The following is an 18903-nucleotide window of genomic DNA, read 5'->3' as shown; positions in this document are numbered from 1 at the left end:
ACAATGGGAGGAGAGGATAAAAGTGTAGGCGGGGTCAGGTTATAAAAGCATTCTCCAATGCATCCTCTTGACCTGTGAATCAAAGTGTTTTGAGCACCTTACGTAGCATCAGTAAATCTTCCAAGCAATGCCATTGACAGTCTACAAGCCAACAAGATGAATGTCTTCTGTAAGTACCTTTTTGCTTCACTAACTGAATTATGGCTTCAATGACATGTATTATTTAATATATAGGCAAATGTTTAGGCTGGATTAGACATTTTTTATTACTGATTCAACAGTTAGCCAGATGTTCAGACTGAATTTGGCATTTGTGTCCATTTATCAAGTCCTTCCTAAGGACCTGGGATAGGCAGATACTGATGTTTTGTGAAAGTATTCTATATTATTCTTTGTTCACCACAGGGTGAAATCACATGTATTACTACCGTGTTTCCCCGAAAATACGACCTGTCCTGAAACTAAAGCCTTGCCACATTTTTTGTGTGGGCAAAAATATAAGCCCACCCCTGAAAATAAACCCCCTGGACAACCCCCCCCCTGGCCAGGCAGAGCACCGCTCACCGACATAGCGGTATCCTGAAGGCATCAAGCCGCAGGAGCCGGGTGGCGGAAGAAAGGCGCTCACATTGCTTGGCACCTTCTGGATACCGCTAGGTTGGGGAGTGGAATTCTGCCTGGCTGGAGGGGGGAGTTGCCAGGTGGCTGCTCCCTTGTGAACTGGCTCCCGAAGAGCTGGGCACAGCCACAGGGGCGAAGCAGCTATGAGATGACCATGCTCATGAGCAACTGCCCAGCAAACCCCCTCTCCAGCCGGGCAGAGCGCCATTCACTGACCTAGGGGGTATCCCTAAGGCACCAAGCCACATGGCACTCTGCCCGCTCACCAGCTCCCGCGGCTTGGCACATTAGGGATATCCCCTAGGTCAGTGCATGGAGCTCTGTCCGGCTGGAGAAGGGGGTTGCACAAGCACCTGTTCCACCCGCAGCAGGCATGCCTCCTAGCCTCAACATGTCCGGGCCCAGCTCTCTCTGCAGCAGCAGCAGCCACGCTCCGAGCATAACATCTTCTCCGGTTCCAAACTCCAAAACTCGGCTGCCGAGTCTTCCAGCAGCAGCCACTCTAGGAGTGTGCTCTATGGTTGTGGGCTGTCTGCTAGAACTCTCTGTGGACAGAGAGTCCACAGAGACTCGGTTGCTTGTGAGCTTGGTCACCTCATGGCTGCTTCATCCCTGAGGCTGTGCCCGGCTCTTCGGGAGCCAGTTCGCAAGGGAGCAGCCGCCCGGCAACCCCAAAACAATAAGCCCTCCCCTATAATAAGCCCAAGGCCATATTTTGTAAGAAAAAGAAAATAAGACCCTGTCGTATTTTCGGGGAAACATGGTACTATTATTCCATGATTAGATTTCAAGATTTCATAGTCTTTTATCATTTAAAATCAGTTGCCATTTATTCAAGTGGTCAAATTCAAATTATTGAGATGGGTTATGGTCAATTTGCCTTGATACATTTCTAATATTTGTAACAATAAGAAAAGAGCATACTAAAAACTCGTAAGTTAGATTTGTCACAAAGTCTTTGATGGTACATATGACCTCTCCCTTAACCACCACTTACTCTGTAACCATTTGAAATTATAAAGGTGATGGTCAAAGAGAGTTATGATTCATGCTACCTAGAATCATTTAGAACTAAGGAAGAGATTTCCTAACAGCCAAAATAATTAATCAGTGGAATGACTTGCTCCAGAGGTTGTGAGTGCTCCAGCAATGGAGGTTTTTAAGACGAGATTGGACAACCATTCGTTTGAAATGTTATAGTGTAAGGTCCCAAAATGTACTTGAGTCACCAGAATGCCAGAGAGAGAGACCCAAGAAGAGGCTTGGAAAAAATATCAGCTTTTATTTTTGATCAAAGCAAAGAGCTGGGTAGACCATTCCACAACATACAGATAAAGAGCATGCAGTGAAAGGACACTCCTTGGGCTTCCTTTAAAGGTATGGCTTCCTTTAATACCTTCAGAGACATCAGCTTAGTACTCCCTGGCCAATGCCTTCCTGGTAGCTCTGCATTGGCTGTGCAGCAAGGAACAGGGGGGCTGAGTGCTTAGCAACACAGGTATTTGCCCAATGTAATCCTGTCAGACCATGACATACCCTGCATCAGGCACTGAGTTGTACACAAAAACAAGATAACAAGAGTTAGATCACTAGATTACAAAGGTGCTTTTTCAGGAGGCAACTGGATTTTCTGTTTTTTTTTTTCTTGGAAGACGTTTCACTTCTCATCCAATAAACTTCTTCAGCTTGGTGTGGATGGTGGGGAATGGAAGATAGCTGAAGAAGCTTGTTGGATGAGAAGAAAATGTCTTCGAAGAAAAAATGAGAAAGTCCAGTTGCCTCCTGAAAAGGCATCTTTGGGGCAACCATGACCTGGATGACTGGGAATCTTCATAGCCTTTTAGGAATGCGGTTGTTGAGCAAAGCAGTCAATGGCCGCAACAACTCAAACCTGTAATTCTCATCTCAGTTGTGGTTGTAAATTGACGTCTACCAGTAAACAATTAAAAAGCCATTCTTTGATAAGCATCAACTGACCAAAAGGTAAAGGTAAAGATTTCCCTCGCACATATGTGCTAGTCGTTCCCAACTCTAGGGGGTGGTGTTCATCTCCATTTCAAAGGTGAAGAGCCAGCGTTGTCCGAAGACATCTCCGTGGTCTTGTGGCCGGCATGACTAAACACCGAAGGTGCACGGAACGCTGTTACCTTCCCATCAAAGATGGTTTCTGTGTTTCTACTTGCATTTTCGTGCCCACCCAGCCACATGACCACCCAGTCACATGACCACCTAGCCACGCCCATCAAGCCACGCCCACAGAACCGGTAGTAGAAAAAATTGAATCCCATCACTGGAAGCAACCTAGAACTAAGGAGAAATTTCCTGACAGAAAAATAATTGGTGGAACAATTTGCCTCCAGAAGTCGTGAATGCTCTAACACTGGAAGTTTTTAAGAAGAGATTGGACAACCATTTGTCAGGTTTCCTGCCTGAGCAGAGTGTCAGGGTTTCAAGTAACAACCCCATTGCAATCAAAACTCTGAGGCCTGTAAGTTCCTCAAAGTAAGAATTTATTTAAAATGTCATATTGGCCCATCTGGAGAAAACTCAACTCTGACAGATCCGAGGTTTTTCCCACCCAAATCAAAACCCAAAGTTCTTGCCCCCAGGTCATACGTCCATCACATGGTCCAATCAGACCACAGTCTCCACTCCAGCTGGCTTCACGCCTTCCCAACACCTGGTGAAGACCTCCTTGGCTCTCACAGGAAAGAATGTTATTTTGGCTACATAGCTACATATTCCCCTGGCTACCTCTATCTTCCCCCTCACGTTCCCACAACTCCGACCAGCCTCATTGTGGCAGCCCTGAAGATGCTCCCAAAATTGCATCAGGGCTGACACAGGGGGTTGGATTAAAATATCTCCAAAATCCCTTCCAATTCTGTTTATTCTACTCTACTCTACTCTATTCAAAAAGCTTCCACCTTTTACTTCTTCTCTTACCCTCTGGTGCCCTAGAGAATGAGTCAATCCCCTTTTCTTTGTGACAGCACCTCAAGTATTAGAAGACAGCTATCATGTCCCCTCTAATCCTTCTTTTTAATAGGCTAGCCACTAGATTTACCTAGCTCCCACAATTATTCATGATACTTGCTGAGTGCAGCTGGCCAGTCAATTGCAAATCTATCTGGTGGTGATGCTGTCTGCCCTACATTTTTAGAGTCATGTAATTTAGGGTCACATCGGGTATCTGTTATTTGCTTTCAGGTTCTTTAGTTGCTTTGAAATCTGGACAGATGTTGTAATGGCTCTTTTCAAGGCTGCAGGTTGCACACCAGAGATAGTCACTGCTCTGGAGTTCTCTCACCCCATTTGAAGGAACTTCTCTGTTTTTCCCATGTCTTCGATATTGGAGCCTTTTGCCAATACTTTCAGCTTCCTTCCTCTTTATGGACAGAATCTGGTTGGTCAATGCACCTTCCTGCAATATATAAAGTTCCTCTTTTCATGATCTTTTTGTGTGTGTGTGAGCAGGATACAGCCTGGTCATCTCTCAAGCTGCTTTCTTCTTTCGAATAACAAGCAGTCCCGTTAAATCTGACAAGTGAGTAAATCTGCAGAATTTTTGAAAAACAGTGCGTTTTCCCCAGAGAATTAGAAGATGATTTTTAGGAAAGAAACTAGAATTTCTTTTTTTTTCTGGCTGGTTAATTCTATTCAGGCTAATTAATTTTATTCCAGGCTAAACATACATAAAAAGACAACAATTTATTCAGCCATAATAGGAAATGCCTGCTAGAGTTTGAGACACAGAGAACAAGAGTTGAAAAGAAAAGCAGTGAAGATAAAACCCATAGTGGGCTGTCATTTCTTCTAGGTTCAGATATGTGCTTGCAAATTCCTACCATCTTTATCTAGCAATAAGACCCATTAAAAATAAATGGGATATTCTTCTAGCTAAATGCTGATAGAATTGCATTTCCTAAAGCACCTGTGCAATTGTACTGGATACATCATGGGAGGTATTATTTCTACTTTGCTTTGCTGTAATATTGCTGGCTTGTTCAGTTTTGGAATCTGTCTTGCTCATCGAGGACAAATAATTGTTAGGTCTTCTTCAGAAAGCCTACAGAAATGCTTGTTAGGCAGCCTAGAGTGCCTGCTGAGAAAAACATATGTGGATGAGAAAATATTAAGGTTAGGGCAGAGTTCCTCAACTTTTTCAGTTGTGGATTGCGAGGTGTGTGTGTGTGTGTGTGTGTGTGTGTGTGTGTGTGTGTGTGTAGAGGGGAACAATCTGTGTGTGCTGTGTAGGCATGGGCCACAGCCCAGGGGTTGGGCACCTCTGAGTTAGGGGAATGTAGCTGTTCTAAAAAATGTTTCTGAGGCTAGCCTTTATGTGAAAGAAAACAGGAAATCCCATGGTGATTAGAGTTACTGGATTCAGAGAATTTGAAAATGTGCTCTTTATCTTTTTAGTTGTACCTGACTTTTTGTAACATTATTTCTCAACCTTGGCGACTTCAAGATTGGTGGATTTTAACTCCCAAAATTATGGGACTTGAAGTCCACACATCTTAAAGTTGCTAAGATTGAGAAACATTGATTTATAGCCTTTTATAGATTAGCTCTTTCCATTTTTTCTGATGCTTTACAATTTTGCTTTTTGCCATTCTTACCATAACTGGTTTTTCTAAGGAATTTTATTGCACAACGTACCCAGAAGAGGGCATGCTTATCTTCATAATCCTAGGTTTCAGTGACTCTTCTGGCTTGGCATGGTTGGTGGATTTAAAACAAGATCAGAGCAGTAAAAATGTTTTTTTATATATTTTTTATTTTTAAACAAACATAAAATAGACGTAGATACACACAATACATAAAAATCATCCTCCAGTTACATACAATATGGCGATTGGTTACAAAGCTTTGTGCTTCCTCACAAAGTCCCCGCTTGCAATTTACACAAATTCTCATGTCATCAATCCAATATATATATAAACAATTATTATGATTATTAAACATTCCTTTGACTATAACTGTTATTACATCCTTTTATATAAAATATTCTAAATTTAAAGTAAATTATATTATGGCATTTCATTCCATCCTCCTAAAATTATCCAATGATATTACATCTTTATAACATATTCTATATAAAAATTGCTTATATTTAATAACAAGGCTTTTAGACATCCTCTCCATAGTCCTCCCTTACAATTTGTATAAAGTTTCATATTATCAATATGGTGTATATATGTATGCATTATTATCATAGTTCTTCATTTATTTGACTATAACTATTATCACTTCATTTTATACGTAATACTCTAAATTTAACTAAACTTAATTTTTATTATGACCTTTCATTACATCATCCTGTGTCCCTCCAGTAGTAGTGCAATCTTATATCTCTTGCCATTTGAAGTATTAGTGTTCTGATTGCTTTCTTGGTAAGTCTTATATGGACTTAGCAAGTTGTTGCTTGCAACTTGTTGCTCATTACATATCTTGTAAAAACTTGAAACTCTCCATCTGTTCCTTCCATCAGCTTGCCTTTGGTTATCACCGATGCTTCTGCCAAAATTTCTCTCATTATTTCTATCAAATTTTCTCCTTTTTCTTCTTCTATATTTTGAGGTCTGAGATAGAGTTCCAATCGATCAATCTCCCCTTTCCATATTCCACTCTTGCCATTTCCAACCACACTCAATTTACTGTCAATATCAACAATTTTCTTATCTCTTTCTTCATCTTTTTCTTCAATTTTTAGAACTCTGTCCTCAACTTTCATCATTGTTTGATAAGTATCCTCAATTTTTCCATCTATTTTTCCATTCTGTGTTCTATATTCTGCATTCTCTTCTCAATATTTTCTGTTGTTACTAGCATTTTTTGAATTTCTAGCATAATCATTTGCAATATTAATGTTTCTTTTTCATGTTGTGCCATTCTTCCAACTTATAAACACTGCCACTATAACATCCATGAAAGTCAAGTCTTTCTCTTCACTCCAGTCCAGCTACTGATAGTACTCCAGAAGAGCACCTGCATAAACAACCCGTGCTCTTCCCACTATCACTTTCAATAAACAAACTCAGAAGTCTTGAGATATAAGTCAAATGTTCAAAGAGAAAAGAAAAAAAAACAATGTTTCCAAACCTCCAGCCTCTAAGTGGCAGTGTTACTTCTTTTTCCTCTGCTTTTACATCCCTCTTTGTATTAATAATAATAAATAATAAAATTTATTTCTTAGCCGCACCCTCTCCCGAAGGACTCGGGGCGGCGTACAAGAAAACACATAAAATATAAAATAGACAATACACACACACTAAACAGATACATGTACATGGAGGAGGGAGGAGATGAATAAAACAATTAAAAAACACAGTAAAATCTAAAAACCCCAAAATTAAAATTAAAAAACCCGTCAGGAGCAGAGTGAACAAACTATGGTTGAGCCAGGCCAGCTATTTGGAATAGGTGAGTCTTGAGCTTTATCCAAAAGGCGCGGAGGTCAGAGGTAGTCCTAATATCCGGGGGAAGGTCATTCCACAGGGCTGGGCCCGCTACAGAGAAGGCTCTGCTCCTAGACACCGCCCCCCGACATTGTCTGGTGGACGGCACCTGGAGGAGTCCCTCTCTGTGCGAGCGGATTGGTCGCAGGGATGTATGAGGCAGGATACGATCCCGCAGGTATCTAGGTCCTGAGCCATGGAGCGCTTTAAAGATCATTATCAAGACCTTGAAACGCACCGGGTAGACCACAGGAAGCCAGTGCAGCTCGCGCAGGAAAGGTGTTACATGGGAGTACCTTGTACTCCCCATAATTACCCGCGCGGCCGCGTTCTGGACCAACTGTAGTCTCCGAGTGCATTTCAAGGGAAGCCCCATGTAGAGAGCGTTACAGTAGTCCAGGCGAGACGTCACCAGCGCATGAGTGACTGTGCGCAAGGCATCCCGGTCCAATAGGGGGCGCAATTGGCGCACCAGGCGGACCTGGTGGAACGCCCCCCTTGCCACGGCTGTCACATGGTCATCCATGGACAGCCGGGCATCCAGGAGGATGCCCAAATTGCGCGCCCGGTCCACCGGGGCAAGTTGTACGCCCCCGATGGCCAGAGATGGAGTTACCTGGTTGAACCGGGGGGGCGGAAGCCACAGCCACTCCATCTTGGAGGGGTTGAGCTTGAGTCGGTTGTCATCCATCCAGACCCGTACGGCTTCCACACACCGGGACATCACATTCCAAACTTAAGGAGAAAAGTTCTTAAAAGAAAAACAATCCGATCAAGCATTGTAAAAAAAAAAGAAATCCTTAATCCATAAGTATGAAAAAAGAATGAAAAATAGAAGAAGAAAAATTAACCAATCCAATTTAAAAACTAGGAAACATTTGTAGAGATTCCATCTGTAAAAAGAAAAAAATTTAAAAAAGATAACACATTAAGTTTAATTCTGGCTTAATCTCACCGCTTACTCTCTTCTGTCTTCGATTTTAATTTAATTTTTGGTTTTTTTGGGGTAATCTCTTCTCTAATAATAAAATTTATCTCACCAATTCGACACACTTTCTTTCCTGCTTTCCTTTGGTTCTGGAGCTGTACCAACTTCAGCAGCTTCAATGGCTGCTTCTCTGTCACTGGAAAAAAGAGCTTCTCCTGGATCAATCAGGGACTTTGCGATGTCCCTGAGATCAGCAGGATGTGCCCTTCTCTATCACCATCACTACGGGATGGTTTAAGTCCCAAAGGACCGTCCAGTGACAGAGATATTGATGGCGATCTTGGAGCGCCATGATCACACATCGTATCATTGTGACATCAGCTTTGTCCTCTAGAGCAGTAAAAATGTTGAATTGGGGTAATTTTACATTGCTATTTATTTCAGTTATATCTTAAAGTTAGCCCACAAGATAGGGCTTAGTACACCAAGTTCCAGAATAGGATTCTTGAATAAGTTAGAAAGTTAGTAAACAGATAATATATAGCAACACTGTATTGGGAACCCTAGAGAAAATCTACTAGCAATTCTGTGTAAAACTGTCCATTTGCTGAGCAAGGGGATCAGTAATCAAGAGTTCTAAGCGGTTCTTCTAGAATGTTTGAGATACATCATGGAGAAGGGCAAGGTTGACTAAGTCATTCCCTGCTCACCGTTTGTGTCCTCAGCAAAAAAAGGGAGCCCCACCATCACAATAAAGTAATCATGAATTGGCAAAAGGTGTGTTTATACAGTATTGGAATAATCTCATATTGGTTGTAAATTTTTCCAGGTCCACCGACTCGTCCTACTGTGGCAATGTCTAATCTTCTATGCCCAACAGTCTTCTGCTGCCTCCTCCTCCTCCTTCCCTTTCCATTTGCCTCCAGTTGTGCATCTAAGGGACACACAGTGGTCATAACCAGCAGTGGTCCTATTAAGGGAAAGCAGTTCCAGGCTAGCCCTAGATCTGTGACAGCCTATCTAGGCATTCCTTATGCTGAGCCTCCCCTGGGGAAGTTGCGTCTCCAGAAACCTCTTCCACATCAGCCGTGGAGTCAAACATTGGAAGCCACCAGTTTTGGCAATTCCTGTCCTCAATTTATTTTCCGGGATGTCCCTGAAGCAGATATATGGGCTCCTAAAATGCCACTGTCAGAAGATTGCCTTTCCCTCAACATCTGGGTGCCACATCCACAACCTTCTTCACCAGTCCCTGTTCTGGTCTGGATACACGGAGGGAGTTATTTAATGGGTACATCCTCTGTTGATGTGTACAATGGGGCATCCTTGGCTGCCACTGAGAATGTCATTGTGGTCACCATCAATTATCGCTTGGGAGCCCTGGGCTTTCTTTACTTACCACCAGCTGCTCCAGGGAACCTAGGCTTATGGGACCAACAGCTGGCCCTGAAGTGGATAAAAGAGAATGCAGCTGCCTTTGGGGGAGATCCTTCTCGGGTGACCATTTTTGGCCAGAGTGCTGGAGCAGTTTCTGTGAATTTCCATCTTCTCGCGCCGAAAAGCCAGGACCTTTTTGCCCAAGCGGTGATCCAGAGTGGAACAGCCAATGGCTTCTATGCGTGGAGGTCTCCTGAAGAATCCAAACAAAAATCTCTGGAATTTGTCCATCTGCTAGGTTGCTCTGAGGACAATAATACCAGCATAATGCATTGTCTGCAAACAAAAAATGTTTCTGAATTTACTCAACATGAAATAGCTCTGTTCTTAAAAGGTGGCATCCTTCTGAATATTCCCTTCAGGCCAACCACAGATGGGGATTTTTTGCTTGGTGATCCAGAAAAGCTCATGAAGGAGGGGCACTTTTGGGTGAAACCTCTCCTCATAGGTGAGACCTCTGATGAAATGGCCCCATTTGTCCACTTTGTTTTCCCTAACATCACCCACAGTCTCATCAATCAGGAGCAGCTTCTGAAAGGGATACAGCTGTTGGTGCCAAATGCAACTGAAGATGTTGTCCAGGCTATTGCACTGAGGTACAGTGAAGGACAACACGGCCCAGCACAGTTCCGATCCGCTCTGTCCCACTTCTATACAGATCGGATCATTGCATGCCCATTGAGGGAAGCTGCAGGAAATATCAGGAAAACGGGGAGTCCTGTATATGCCTATTTATTTGCACATCGCCCTTCATGGTCAGTTTGGCCTGAATGGATTGGGGCATCACACAGTGCTGAGATTCCTTACGTTTTCGGAACTCTTGAATCAGTGCTGTCTGCCAATCAAACCTGCACAGAGGCTGAAGCCAGACTGAGCCGTAAGATGATGCATTACTGGGCAGAATTTGCCAGAACTGGGTAATTGGTTCACTTTATTTTTGTAAATTTGTATTTTAAATCCAAAGGAAGCCTTTCCATTCAACAAATGCACTTTATATCTAAAGTAATGCAGCCATAAAGTAATGCACGCTTTTCCTTTCCATATGTTTACAGGTTGTGTTATTACAAGCAGTTCATGATTTACAACCACAGTTGGGACTAGAATTTTTGTTGCTAAGCAAGACAGTTGTTAAGTGAATCATGCCCAATTTAAAAACCTTTCTTACTGCAGTTATTAAGCAAATCACTGAATTGTTAAGTACAATACATGATTATGTGAATCCAGCTTCCTCCACTAACTTTGCTTGTTGAAAATCAGCTGAAAAGGTTGCAAATGGTAATCATGTGACCCTGGGACATTGCAGCCATTGTGTATACATGCCAGTTGTCAAGCAGCCAAATTTTGATCATGTGACTGTGATGATGCTGGAATCATTGTGAATGCAAGGACCAGTTGTAAGTCACTTTTTTCAGTGCCATTGTAACCTTGAAGGAACGTTAAATGAATAGTTGTAAGTCAAGGACTGCCTGTACTGGAAACAGCCCTTAATTTTTTAAGGATTCTTAATAATGTCTTTTATAGATAATTGTTCTTTTATGAGTTCAGTGGTATCACACATATTCCAGGATACATTATTTCTCCAAGCGGAATAAAGAAGGCAAAAGGGAGATAAGAAACAGAGTGTTACTCTAGCATTAAGAGAACGAGCAAAGGCTTGCAAGGGAGTAAGTAGTGAAGGGGAAACTCACAAGATGGAGGGTGCCCAGGGTGTCAGGATTGGGACTGGCAGATCCAAGAGTCTACGAGGAGCTGACCTGGGTTTGGATCAGCAAGGAGGAGACACAAGAGATTTCACCAAGCCAAACTCCACCCCTCCCTCAAAGTCCCCTTTGGAAATTCCCCTTGGATGTGGTTTCTCAAGTCAAAACCAGTCTCTTTGGAAAAGAGCTACATCAGAATAACAGAGTTAGAAAGGACCTTGGAGCTCTTCTAGCCCAATCTCCTGCTCAAGCAGTTGCCACGCAGGCAACTAGAACGAGCCCATTTCCATTCTGGACAAGTGGCTGTCCAATCTCTTCTTCAAAACCTCCAGTGATGAAGCACTCATAGCTTCTGAAGGCAACTTCTGTTCCACTGATCAACTGTTCTCATTGTCAGGAAATTTCTCCTTATTTCTAGTTTGGTTCTCCCTTTGATTCGTTTCCATCAATGTCCTTTTCTTCCTCCTTAGGAATCCCACTGGGTTAGCGGCCAGCAAGGATAAGTGGCCACTCTATAATCCCACAAAGCAGAATTTCTTCCTTCTTAATACTGAGCCATTCCAGAAAAGGGTGAAACACCGCTGTGATTTTTTAAAGAGCCTTTTTCCAAAGGCTGAAGAGACACGTAAGTTCAACTATTCGTTCTGCCTTTGGAAGGGAGTAATGGTTGATGGAAAATATGTTTTTAAAAATCATTTATATATCAGATATAGAGATCACCCATCTCACTCATAGAGCAATTTCTAAAAATTGATTTTATTGCCACTCTTTGCTGAAACATACTCATTTGATTTTACACTGGGCAATTTTGTAATGCTAGTGATACATTTTGTAGAGCAAGCATATTCATGACATCCCAAGAGTTAGGTCTTTAGTAAGCCTTATTTGCTCACATAAAGATAACAACAACAACAACAACAACAACAACAACAACAAATCCCAAAACATCTGGATCATCACTTGACCATCATCGTCATTGACAAAATCCCTGTCAGTCAATTGAAAAAGGCAACTTTATTTGGAATAGCTTACACCCTGCAATGGTAACTTTAATACCAGCAAAAAAAAATCTGCCCATCCCAGCTTTTGGGGAAGGACAAAGTACGTGGACAAAAAATGTCAAATCCAGTCTAAACATCTGGCTGACCATGTAACGAACAATAATGTTTTGATATATATATTTAATAAACATAGTATATTATGCCATAAATCATGGAATCCTCAGAATCCTACTTCTAGATTCAGATTCTCTAGTGATAAGATGTGCACCTTATCTTGATATTTCATTTTTCTTTGTTCTGCAGACAAGTCCAAAGGTGATTCTGTTTCATCGGACTAGGAAGAAGACAGGAGGTAGGAACCTTGGTTGTAGTAATGGCCCGCAATTGGGATAAAGTTGGATGATTTCAGAAGGGAGCTAAACTTCTTTCTAAATAGTAATTTCACATCGGCATTCCAAACCATTTTAAAGTACAGTGGAAATTCGGGTCACGTGACTGGAAGCAAAACTGACTGAGCATGCGAGCGCCCAAAAAATGGTGTGGCAGGAGAAATCACTGTGGCAGGGAAAATTGCTGCAGCTGTGATTGATCACAACCCGAGGATGTATTCGTGAACATGTAGCAGATTTTTTGGTTGGCACCTGATTTAGCCGTGGTCAGAAGCATTCGTGACCCGAGTTTCCCCTCTAGCACTTTTGTGGCTTAGCTTTGCTGTGTGAAATGGAAGCTCTCCAAGCTGATGCCAATGGCCTTTGTAGAAGAAGAACATGGAGAAACCTCTACATCTCAGCGTAAACAAATACAGATCTTGGGCATAGGGGAAGGAAGGAATGAGCCACGGAGCGTAACTTGCAGAGAAGATTACACAGTGCTGAAAAAGAGAAAGCATGAGAATGAAATTCAGCCTGTGGGGGGAAATCAGTTTTCAGATGAATGGGACTATTTAATAGACAAATGGAGACATTAGGAGTGTGTCCTTGTAGCCCACTGATAAATGCTATCAGAACATTCCCATAGGCACCCCTGAATCTCAAGAGGCAAATATTTCTTCTAACGAAGACCATTGTCCTCTCTAGATGACAGAAGGGCAGAAAGTCACTTGAGATCAGTTAGGTTATTAATTACCAATGTGTATCCATGCATACAAATCCCTCTCCGTTTTGAAATGTATAAATATGAGTGAATCTGACGGTTCTGCCATCATAATGGCTCCAGCCTACTTCGCTGGCATTCCGCCATAAAATGCGGGGAGTGGGGAAACGGGGACGTAGGGACGGGGGATGACAGGATGACAGAAACCACAGATGTCAATCTGGCTAATCCAACAACATAAGCGGAATGCGAAATTCCACCAGAGGCACCAAACCTTAAAGCTGTTACCAAAACTCCTAATATTATTGGAGTCTTAAAACTGGTCAAGATGGGAGGGCCCTGGAGAAAAGGAAAAGGCAGGCTTTGTGCGGGAATACTCAGACCCTGTTTTTATTGCGTTGTAACCACTTGACTTTAGTAAAAGTTTTGCTACAAATGGATTCAAGGGTCTTTCTTTCCTAAACATCCAAGCTGAGACAAGCCTGACAGCATCCTTTTCTCTGCAGGAGTTCCTCCCACTATTTCCTCGAGGGAATTTCTCCAGTGAACCTTGTTAACAGTAAATGCTACATCGAGCCTTGATTACGTGCTTTGAGTCCTACATTTTGATTCCACAAACTCCTCCGTGTTTAGTATAAGGGGATTACAGAGCACTTCAGATATACTTTTAAGGTTAAGTTTAAGGCACCAGGCTAGACATCAAGAGACTATATATTCTAATCCTACCTTAGCCATGAAAGGCAAAAAGGTAGGATTACAATTCACAGTCTGATAACTTTTAGCCTGGTGACTTAATCTCAAAAATCCATCTAAAGTGCTCTGTGTTCCTCTTATAATAAATAGGCTGATTTTAGACTAGTCACACTTTCTCTCAGCCCAACCCACCTCAAAGGGTTGTTGTTGTGGGGAAAATAGGAGGAGGAGGAGGAAGGAGTGCGAGGTATGTTCTCCACCTTGGGTTATTTGTAAAAATAATAAAGGCGAGATACATATAATAAACAAAAATAAATAAAATTCTCTTATTCTATCTTACTACAGAGAAGATCATCCTGGAATCTTTGCTTTGCCTATGTCTTGAACTGCCTATTATGAAGGGCTGCCACTTAGGTTGACATATGGATGTCATATGGAAAATGGCATCCATATGTCAAAGGCACCATGTGAAAACCTAGCTATAGTTTTGTTAGCTTCAGAAGACTGGTTGTGTGTTTATTTCTCTCAGGAACCAATCAAGACTTCTCTTTAAAGCCTGTGTCAGCTCACTTGCTTGCTATCGGCTGCCATAGTAACAGAGAAGAGGGGTTTTTGGTATTTGGGAGGGGAATCGTGCTGGAGGAGATGTCTCGGGGTGAAGAGGGAGTTTTGTTCTCACCATCTTCTGTGCGTGCTGAATGAACTTCTTTAGGTCTGGTCAAGGTCAACCATCTCTGCATACCAGATAGATGAGGCCACCTGTAGATACACCCCACGTGACACCCTTGGGGGCTGGAGATTGGACATTCAGCTTGGGGTTGTTGGGGGGAGGAATTTGGGTAAACTTTTGATATGTACAATTTCCTGCTTTTTAGTCTCAGATCTTGCTTTACTTTCATTGCTATCAGTTCATATTCAGTAAAAGTACATTTTCTCTAAAACAATGGGGGTTTCCTTTCTTGGATTTTGAAAGAGGCACGTCTGACATTAAGCAAGATCTCTTTATCAGCCATCCCGGAGTTAACACTACCGAGGGGGCTGTAACAATAATGTCTAACGAAGGCAATTACCAGGAGGACCTGGCCACTGCTGGATCCACTCCTCCCATGGCTCGCTCTGGCTGGGAAGAAACGGAGTGAATGGCTGAACTGAAACTCGAGGAGAAGCCGGTCCAACCCTGATGATCACTGGGAGTGGGATAGATGGATGTTCCAGAGGAGACTTTCCCTGGGAGTTACAGCCACCTGGCACTGGTGCAGAGGGGCTGTTTGGCAGGAAGCCGACAAAGAGGACCTTCTGTTGACCCAAGCTTTACACCTCCTGCACGAAGCCTTTGAGAGTCAGAGAGAGCGTGAAAAGTATACCTTACTGGCATGTGGAGGAGCTGAGCAGGCAGAGGGGGGAGCCGAAGCCCCGGCTAACCCAGAAACAGCCCTGGGAGCTCAACCAGGACCCGTGCAGGCGGCCAGAGCTCCAGCTGCGGTGGCGGTCCAGGCACCCCCAGGGTAGCCCCGCAAAGGGACCGATTTCCAAAGATTCCTCCATTAGGAATGTTATAGAGGGGATCCCAAAGCACTGGGATTTTTCTTATCTCAAGTCTGGAACTACATGCAAGAGTATGGGGAGGATTTTGCATCAGAAGCTGCAAAAGTGAGGTGTGTTACCATGGCGTTGGAGGGTGCAGCAGCTGAGTGGATGGTGACCCTTCACAACAATGATTCTCCACAAGGGAGAAATTACGATGGCTTTATGACAGCCCTAAGGGCATACTTTGAAGACCCCCTAGCTGAGCAAAAGGCAAGGTCCAGAATGAAATCCTTAACCCAGGGGCGAAAATCGGTGGCAGAATACACACAGGAATTTCACGAGTTGGCTGGCCACATGTGGAGATGGTCTCAGGAAGCTTTAGTGGAGAGCTACAAAGATGGCGTTGGTCTACCAGCTCTATGTTACCCAAGTGTCTCCCGCCCCCCACGACCTTCAGCACTGGTATGTGATGGCTGCAGATGTGGAAATTGATCTGGCCAGAAACTGACACCATGGGGGAAGCAGCTGGAGCAAATCCCTCTTCTCAGCTTCGAAAGAGGCCCCAAAAGCTATAAAAGGGGGGGGCAGCAACCAAGCCCATGTCGACCACATGTTTCAGATGCAGGAAGGAGGGGCACTGGGCTGCTAATTGTTTTTCTAAGCCTTTTCTTAAAAAAAATTCTAAAACTTTTTTCTAAAACCGACCTCGGCTGAAGAAAAGAAGTCTGAGAAACAGCCAGCAAAACATCATGAAACAGTCCTGAAAGGTGTGGAAGTCATTGAGTTCGCTCGTCCAGGTCTGGAAAAGTTGGGAATTCCAGCCAGCCCAGGGGAAAGTGAAACCGACTCTGACACTGATGCCCTGATAAGTCCACATGTGGGCCCATGACCATCCTAGTAGAATTAAGAGTGCCCTCAACTGGCACCCAAGGGAAGATGCTGGCCCTTTTAGTCTCTGGTTGGACCAGCCCAGTGGTGGTGGAGAAAATGGGGCTAAGACTGAGAACAATGAAAGTGCCCATTACTTTTTGCCAGCTGGATGGATCAGTAGCTGGGGTGGGGGCCAGCCCATTTTGTAATTGAACCAGTGGAGATGTGGATGAGTGACCACCATGAGTTTCATCGTCGCCCCTGGGATGGAACGGCCCCTCATACTTGGATTATCCTGGCTACGGAAGTGGAACCCTCAACTGAATTGGAGGAAGGGACTGCTACGGCAGTCAGGAAGGGTTGTAGGGAAAACCTCCTGCATAGCCAAAGCCATGAATGAACTATCAATGGCCGTACACAAGAGCATTGAGGGGGAGGAGAAAATTCCTAAGGAATATTGCGACCTCAGGGAGCTATTCGGCGAAAGGGCTTCCGATGAGCTTCCACTCCATCGCCCTACAGATTGCAGCATAGAAATCCTCCCTGGGGTGAAACTCCCCAAGCCACAGATTTACTTGATGACCACACACGAACTGGAAGAGTTATGAATCTTCACTGATAAAAAGTTTAAAAGGGGGTTAATTCAACCAGCTAGGCGATGGGTAGCCACCCAGTGTTATTTGGAGGGGGGGGGAGATGGCTCTCTTCGCTTATGTATCAATTATAAAAACCTGAATGCCATTTGCATGGAAAATGTATACCCCTTACCACTCATGAAGGACATGTTAGCTCATCTGGCCAAGGGGAAAATCTTCACTAAACTGGACTTAAGGGAAGCTTACTACAAAGTTCAAATAAAAGCAGGAGATGAGTGGAAGACCGCCTTCAATTGCCCTCTGTTTGCTTCCAGTTTAGAGTGCTCCCATTCTGACTGCAGGGGGCGCCGGCAATTTTTATGCAGTTGATAAATGAGATGCTGCATGAACATCTGTATATGGGGTGTTAGTTTATCTCAATGGCATCCTCATCTACACAGAAACCTTAGAGGAACATGTGAGACTTATGTGCTCAGTCCTGAAGAAACTCAGGGCTGCTGAATTTTCTGCCAAATATTCTAAGTGTGAATTTCACCAGGAAAACCACAAAACCCGGCCCTATCCAAGGGGATCAAACAACTACAGGCCATCTGGCCCGTGACTCGAAAAGCATTAGATGAAGCTCACCAAGCACATTTTTAAAAAGTTGATAAGAAGAGAGTTAAGCCTAAAGGATACCAGGTTGGAGACTCGGTTTTCTTGTCCACTAAGTATCTTCAGACTACCTAAAAGTCGAAGAACACTTGGACCAAAATATGTGGGGCCTTTCCCATTGTGAGGATTGTGAACCCTGTTACGGTGCAGTTGGAATTACCCAAAACCCTTAGGAGAATCCATCCTGTATTTCATGTTAGTTTACTGAAACTGGAACATACCTCTTTGCTTCAACTGTCCCACACCCCTCCTCCTGTCCTCCTCCTTATTGAGGGAGAACAGCATTTCAAAGTCAAAGAGATCCTTGGTTCGCGAAAACATAGGGGGAAAATACAGTATTTAGTTGCTTGGAAACATTTCCCTCCCTCCCACTCTGAGTGAGTTAACAAGCAAGATGTCAGGGCCCCAAAACGTTTGCAGTTGTTGGATTCTAAATACCCTGATAAACCTTGATATATTGTACTAATGTTCTTGCTGTTTCTGTGTTTCTATGTTTTTTTTGTTTCCCTCCAGGACTAACACCTTTTCTGCAAGAGGGCTGAATGTCAGCCTCTATATTGCTTGCTTGCTATCGGCTGCCATTGTAACAGGGGGAGGGGATTTCGGTATTTGGGAGGGGAATAGTGCTGGAGGAGATGTCTCGGGGTGAAGAGGGAGTTTTGTTCTCATTGTCTTCTGTGCATGCTGAATGGACTTGTTTAGGTCTGATCAAAGTCAACCGTCTCTGCACACCAGATGGATGAAGCCACCTGTAGATGCCCCCAACATGACACCTTTGGGGTTTGGAGATTGGACATTCAGCTTGGGGTTGTTGGGGGGAGGGATTTGGGTAAACTTTTGATATGTACAATTTCCCGCTTTTTAGTCTCAGATCTTGCTTTACTTTCAGATCTTGCTTTACTATCAGTTCATATCCAGTAAAAGTACCTTTTCTCTAAAACAATGGAGTTGAGTGTTTCATTTCTTGGATTTTGAAAGAGGCATGTCTGACAGCCTGGGGAAATGATGACAAGCTGCACCAGAGAACCTTCCAGAAACATCCATTGTCCTTTCAGGGACTGACTGGTGGGAACGCGGAAGACAAATAAGGAAACAACTAACACCCACATTACTTTTGCTGTTAAAATAATAAATTGCTAGGAGTAATTTGTTATCTCTTGATTTGAGACAGGCTTTTAATTAATCCCGCTTCTTCAAAAAGAACCTCTTAATAAATACTGTCTGAATTCTTAGGCTAAAGATCCTTTTATTTTCACAACAACATAAGAACTTGATGCAATATGGAAAATCAAATAAAGGAAACAGGAATTGTGCCAAATGTTG

The 18903-nt window shown here is 43.2% G+C and overlaps 1 protein-coding gene across 3 annotated transcripts; it reads left to right on the top strand.

Annotated features, from left to right (window-relative positions):
* The first annotated feature begins 78 nt into the window (after nt 1-78).
* On the top strand, nt 79-18630 carry LOC309383310 (cholinesterase-like). 3 transcript variants are annotated; one of them, XM_081935734.1, is made up of 5 exons: nt 79-169; nt 8840-10364; nt 11618-11772; nt 12452-12500; nt 18094-18630. In XM_081935734.1, the coding sequence occupies exons 1-4, from the start codon at nt 157-159 to the stop codon at nt 12484-12486; spliced, it is 1728 nt and encodes a 575-aa protein (XP_081791860.1). In that variant the 5' UTR covers nt 79-156; the 3' UTR covers nt 12487-12500; nt 18094-18630. The 3 variants fall into 3 exon arrangements, with proteins under 3 accessions (XP_081791860.1, XP_081791861.1, XP_081791862.1); XM_081935735.1 differs by lacking the exon at nt 18094-18630 and adding an exon at nt 14646-16072; XM_081935736.1 differs by lacking the exon at nt 79-169 and adding an exon at nt 4082-4168.
* Nucleotides 18631-18903: the final 273 nt, after the last annotated feature.

Source organism: Natrix helvetica (genome assembly GCF_964273705.1).
Source record: "Natrix helvetica genome assembly, chromosome: 1".
Lineage (NCBI taxonomy): Eukaryota > Metazoa > Chordata > Lepidosauria > Squamata > Natricidae > Natrix > Natrix helvetica.
Note: the sequence above shows the minus strand (reverse complement) of the source record. Positions and strands in the feature narration are given on the sequence as shown.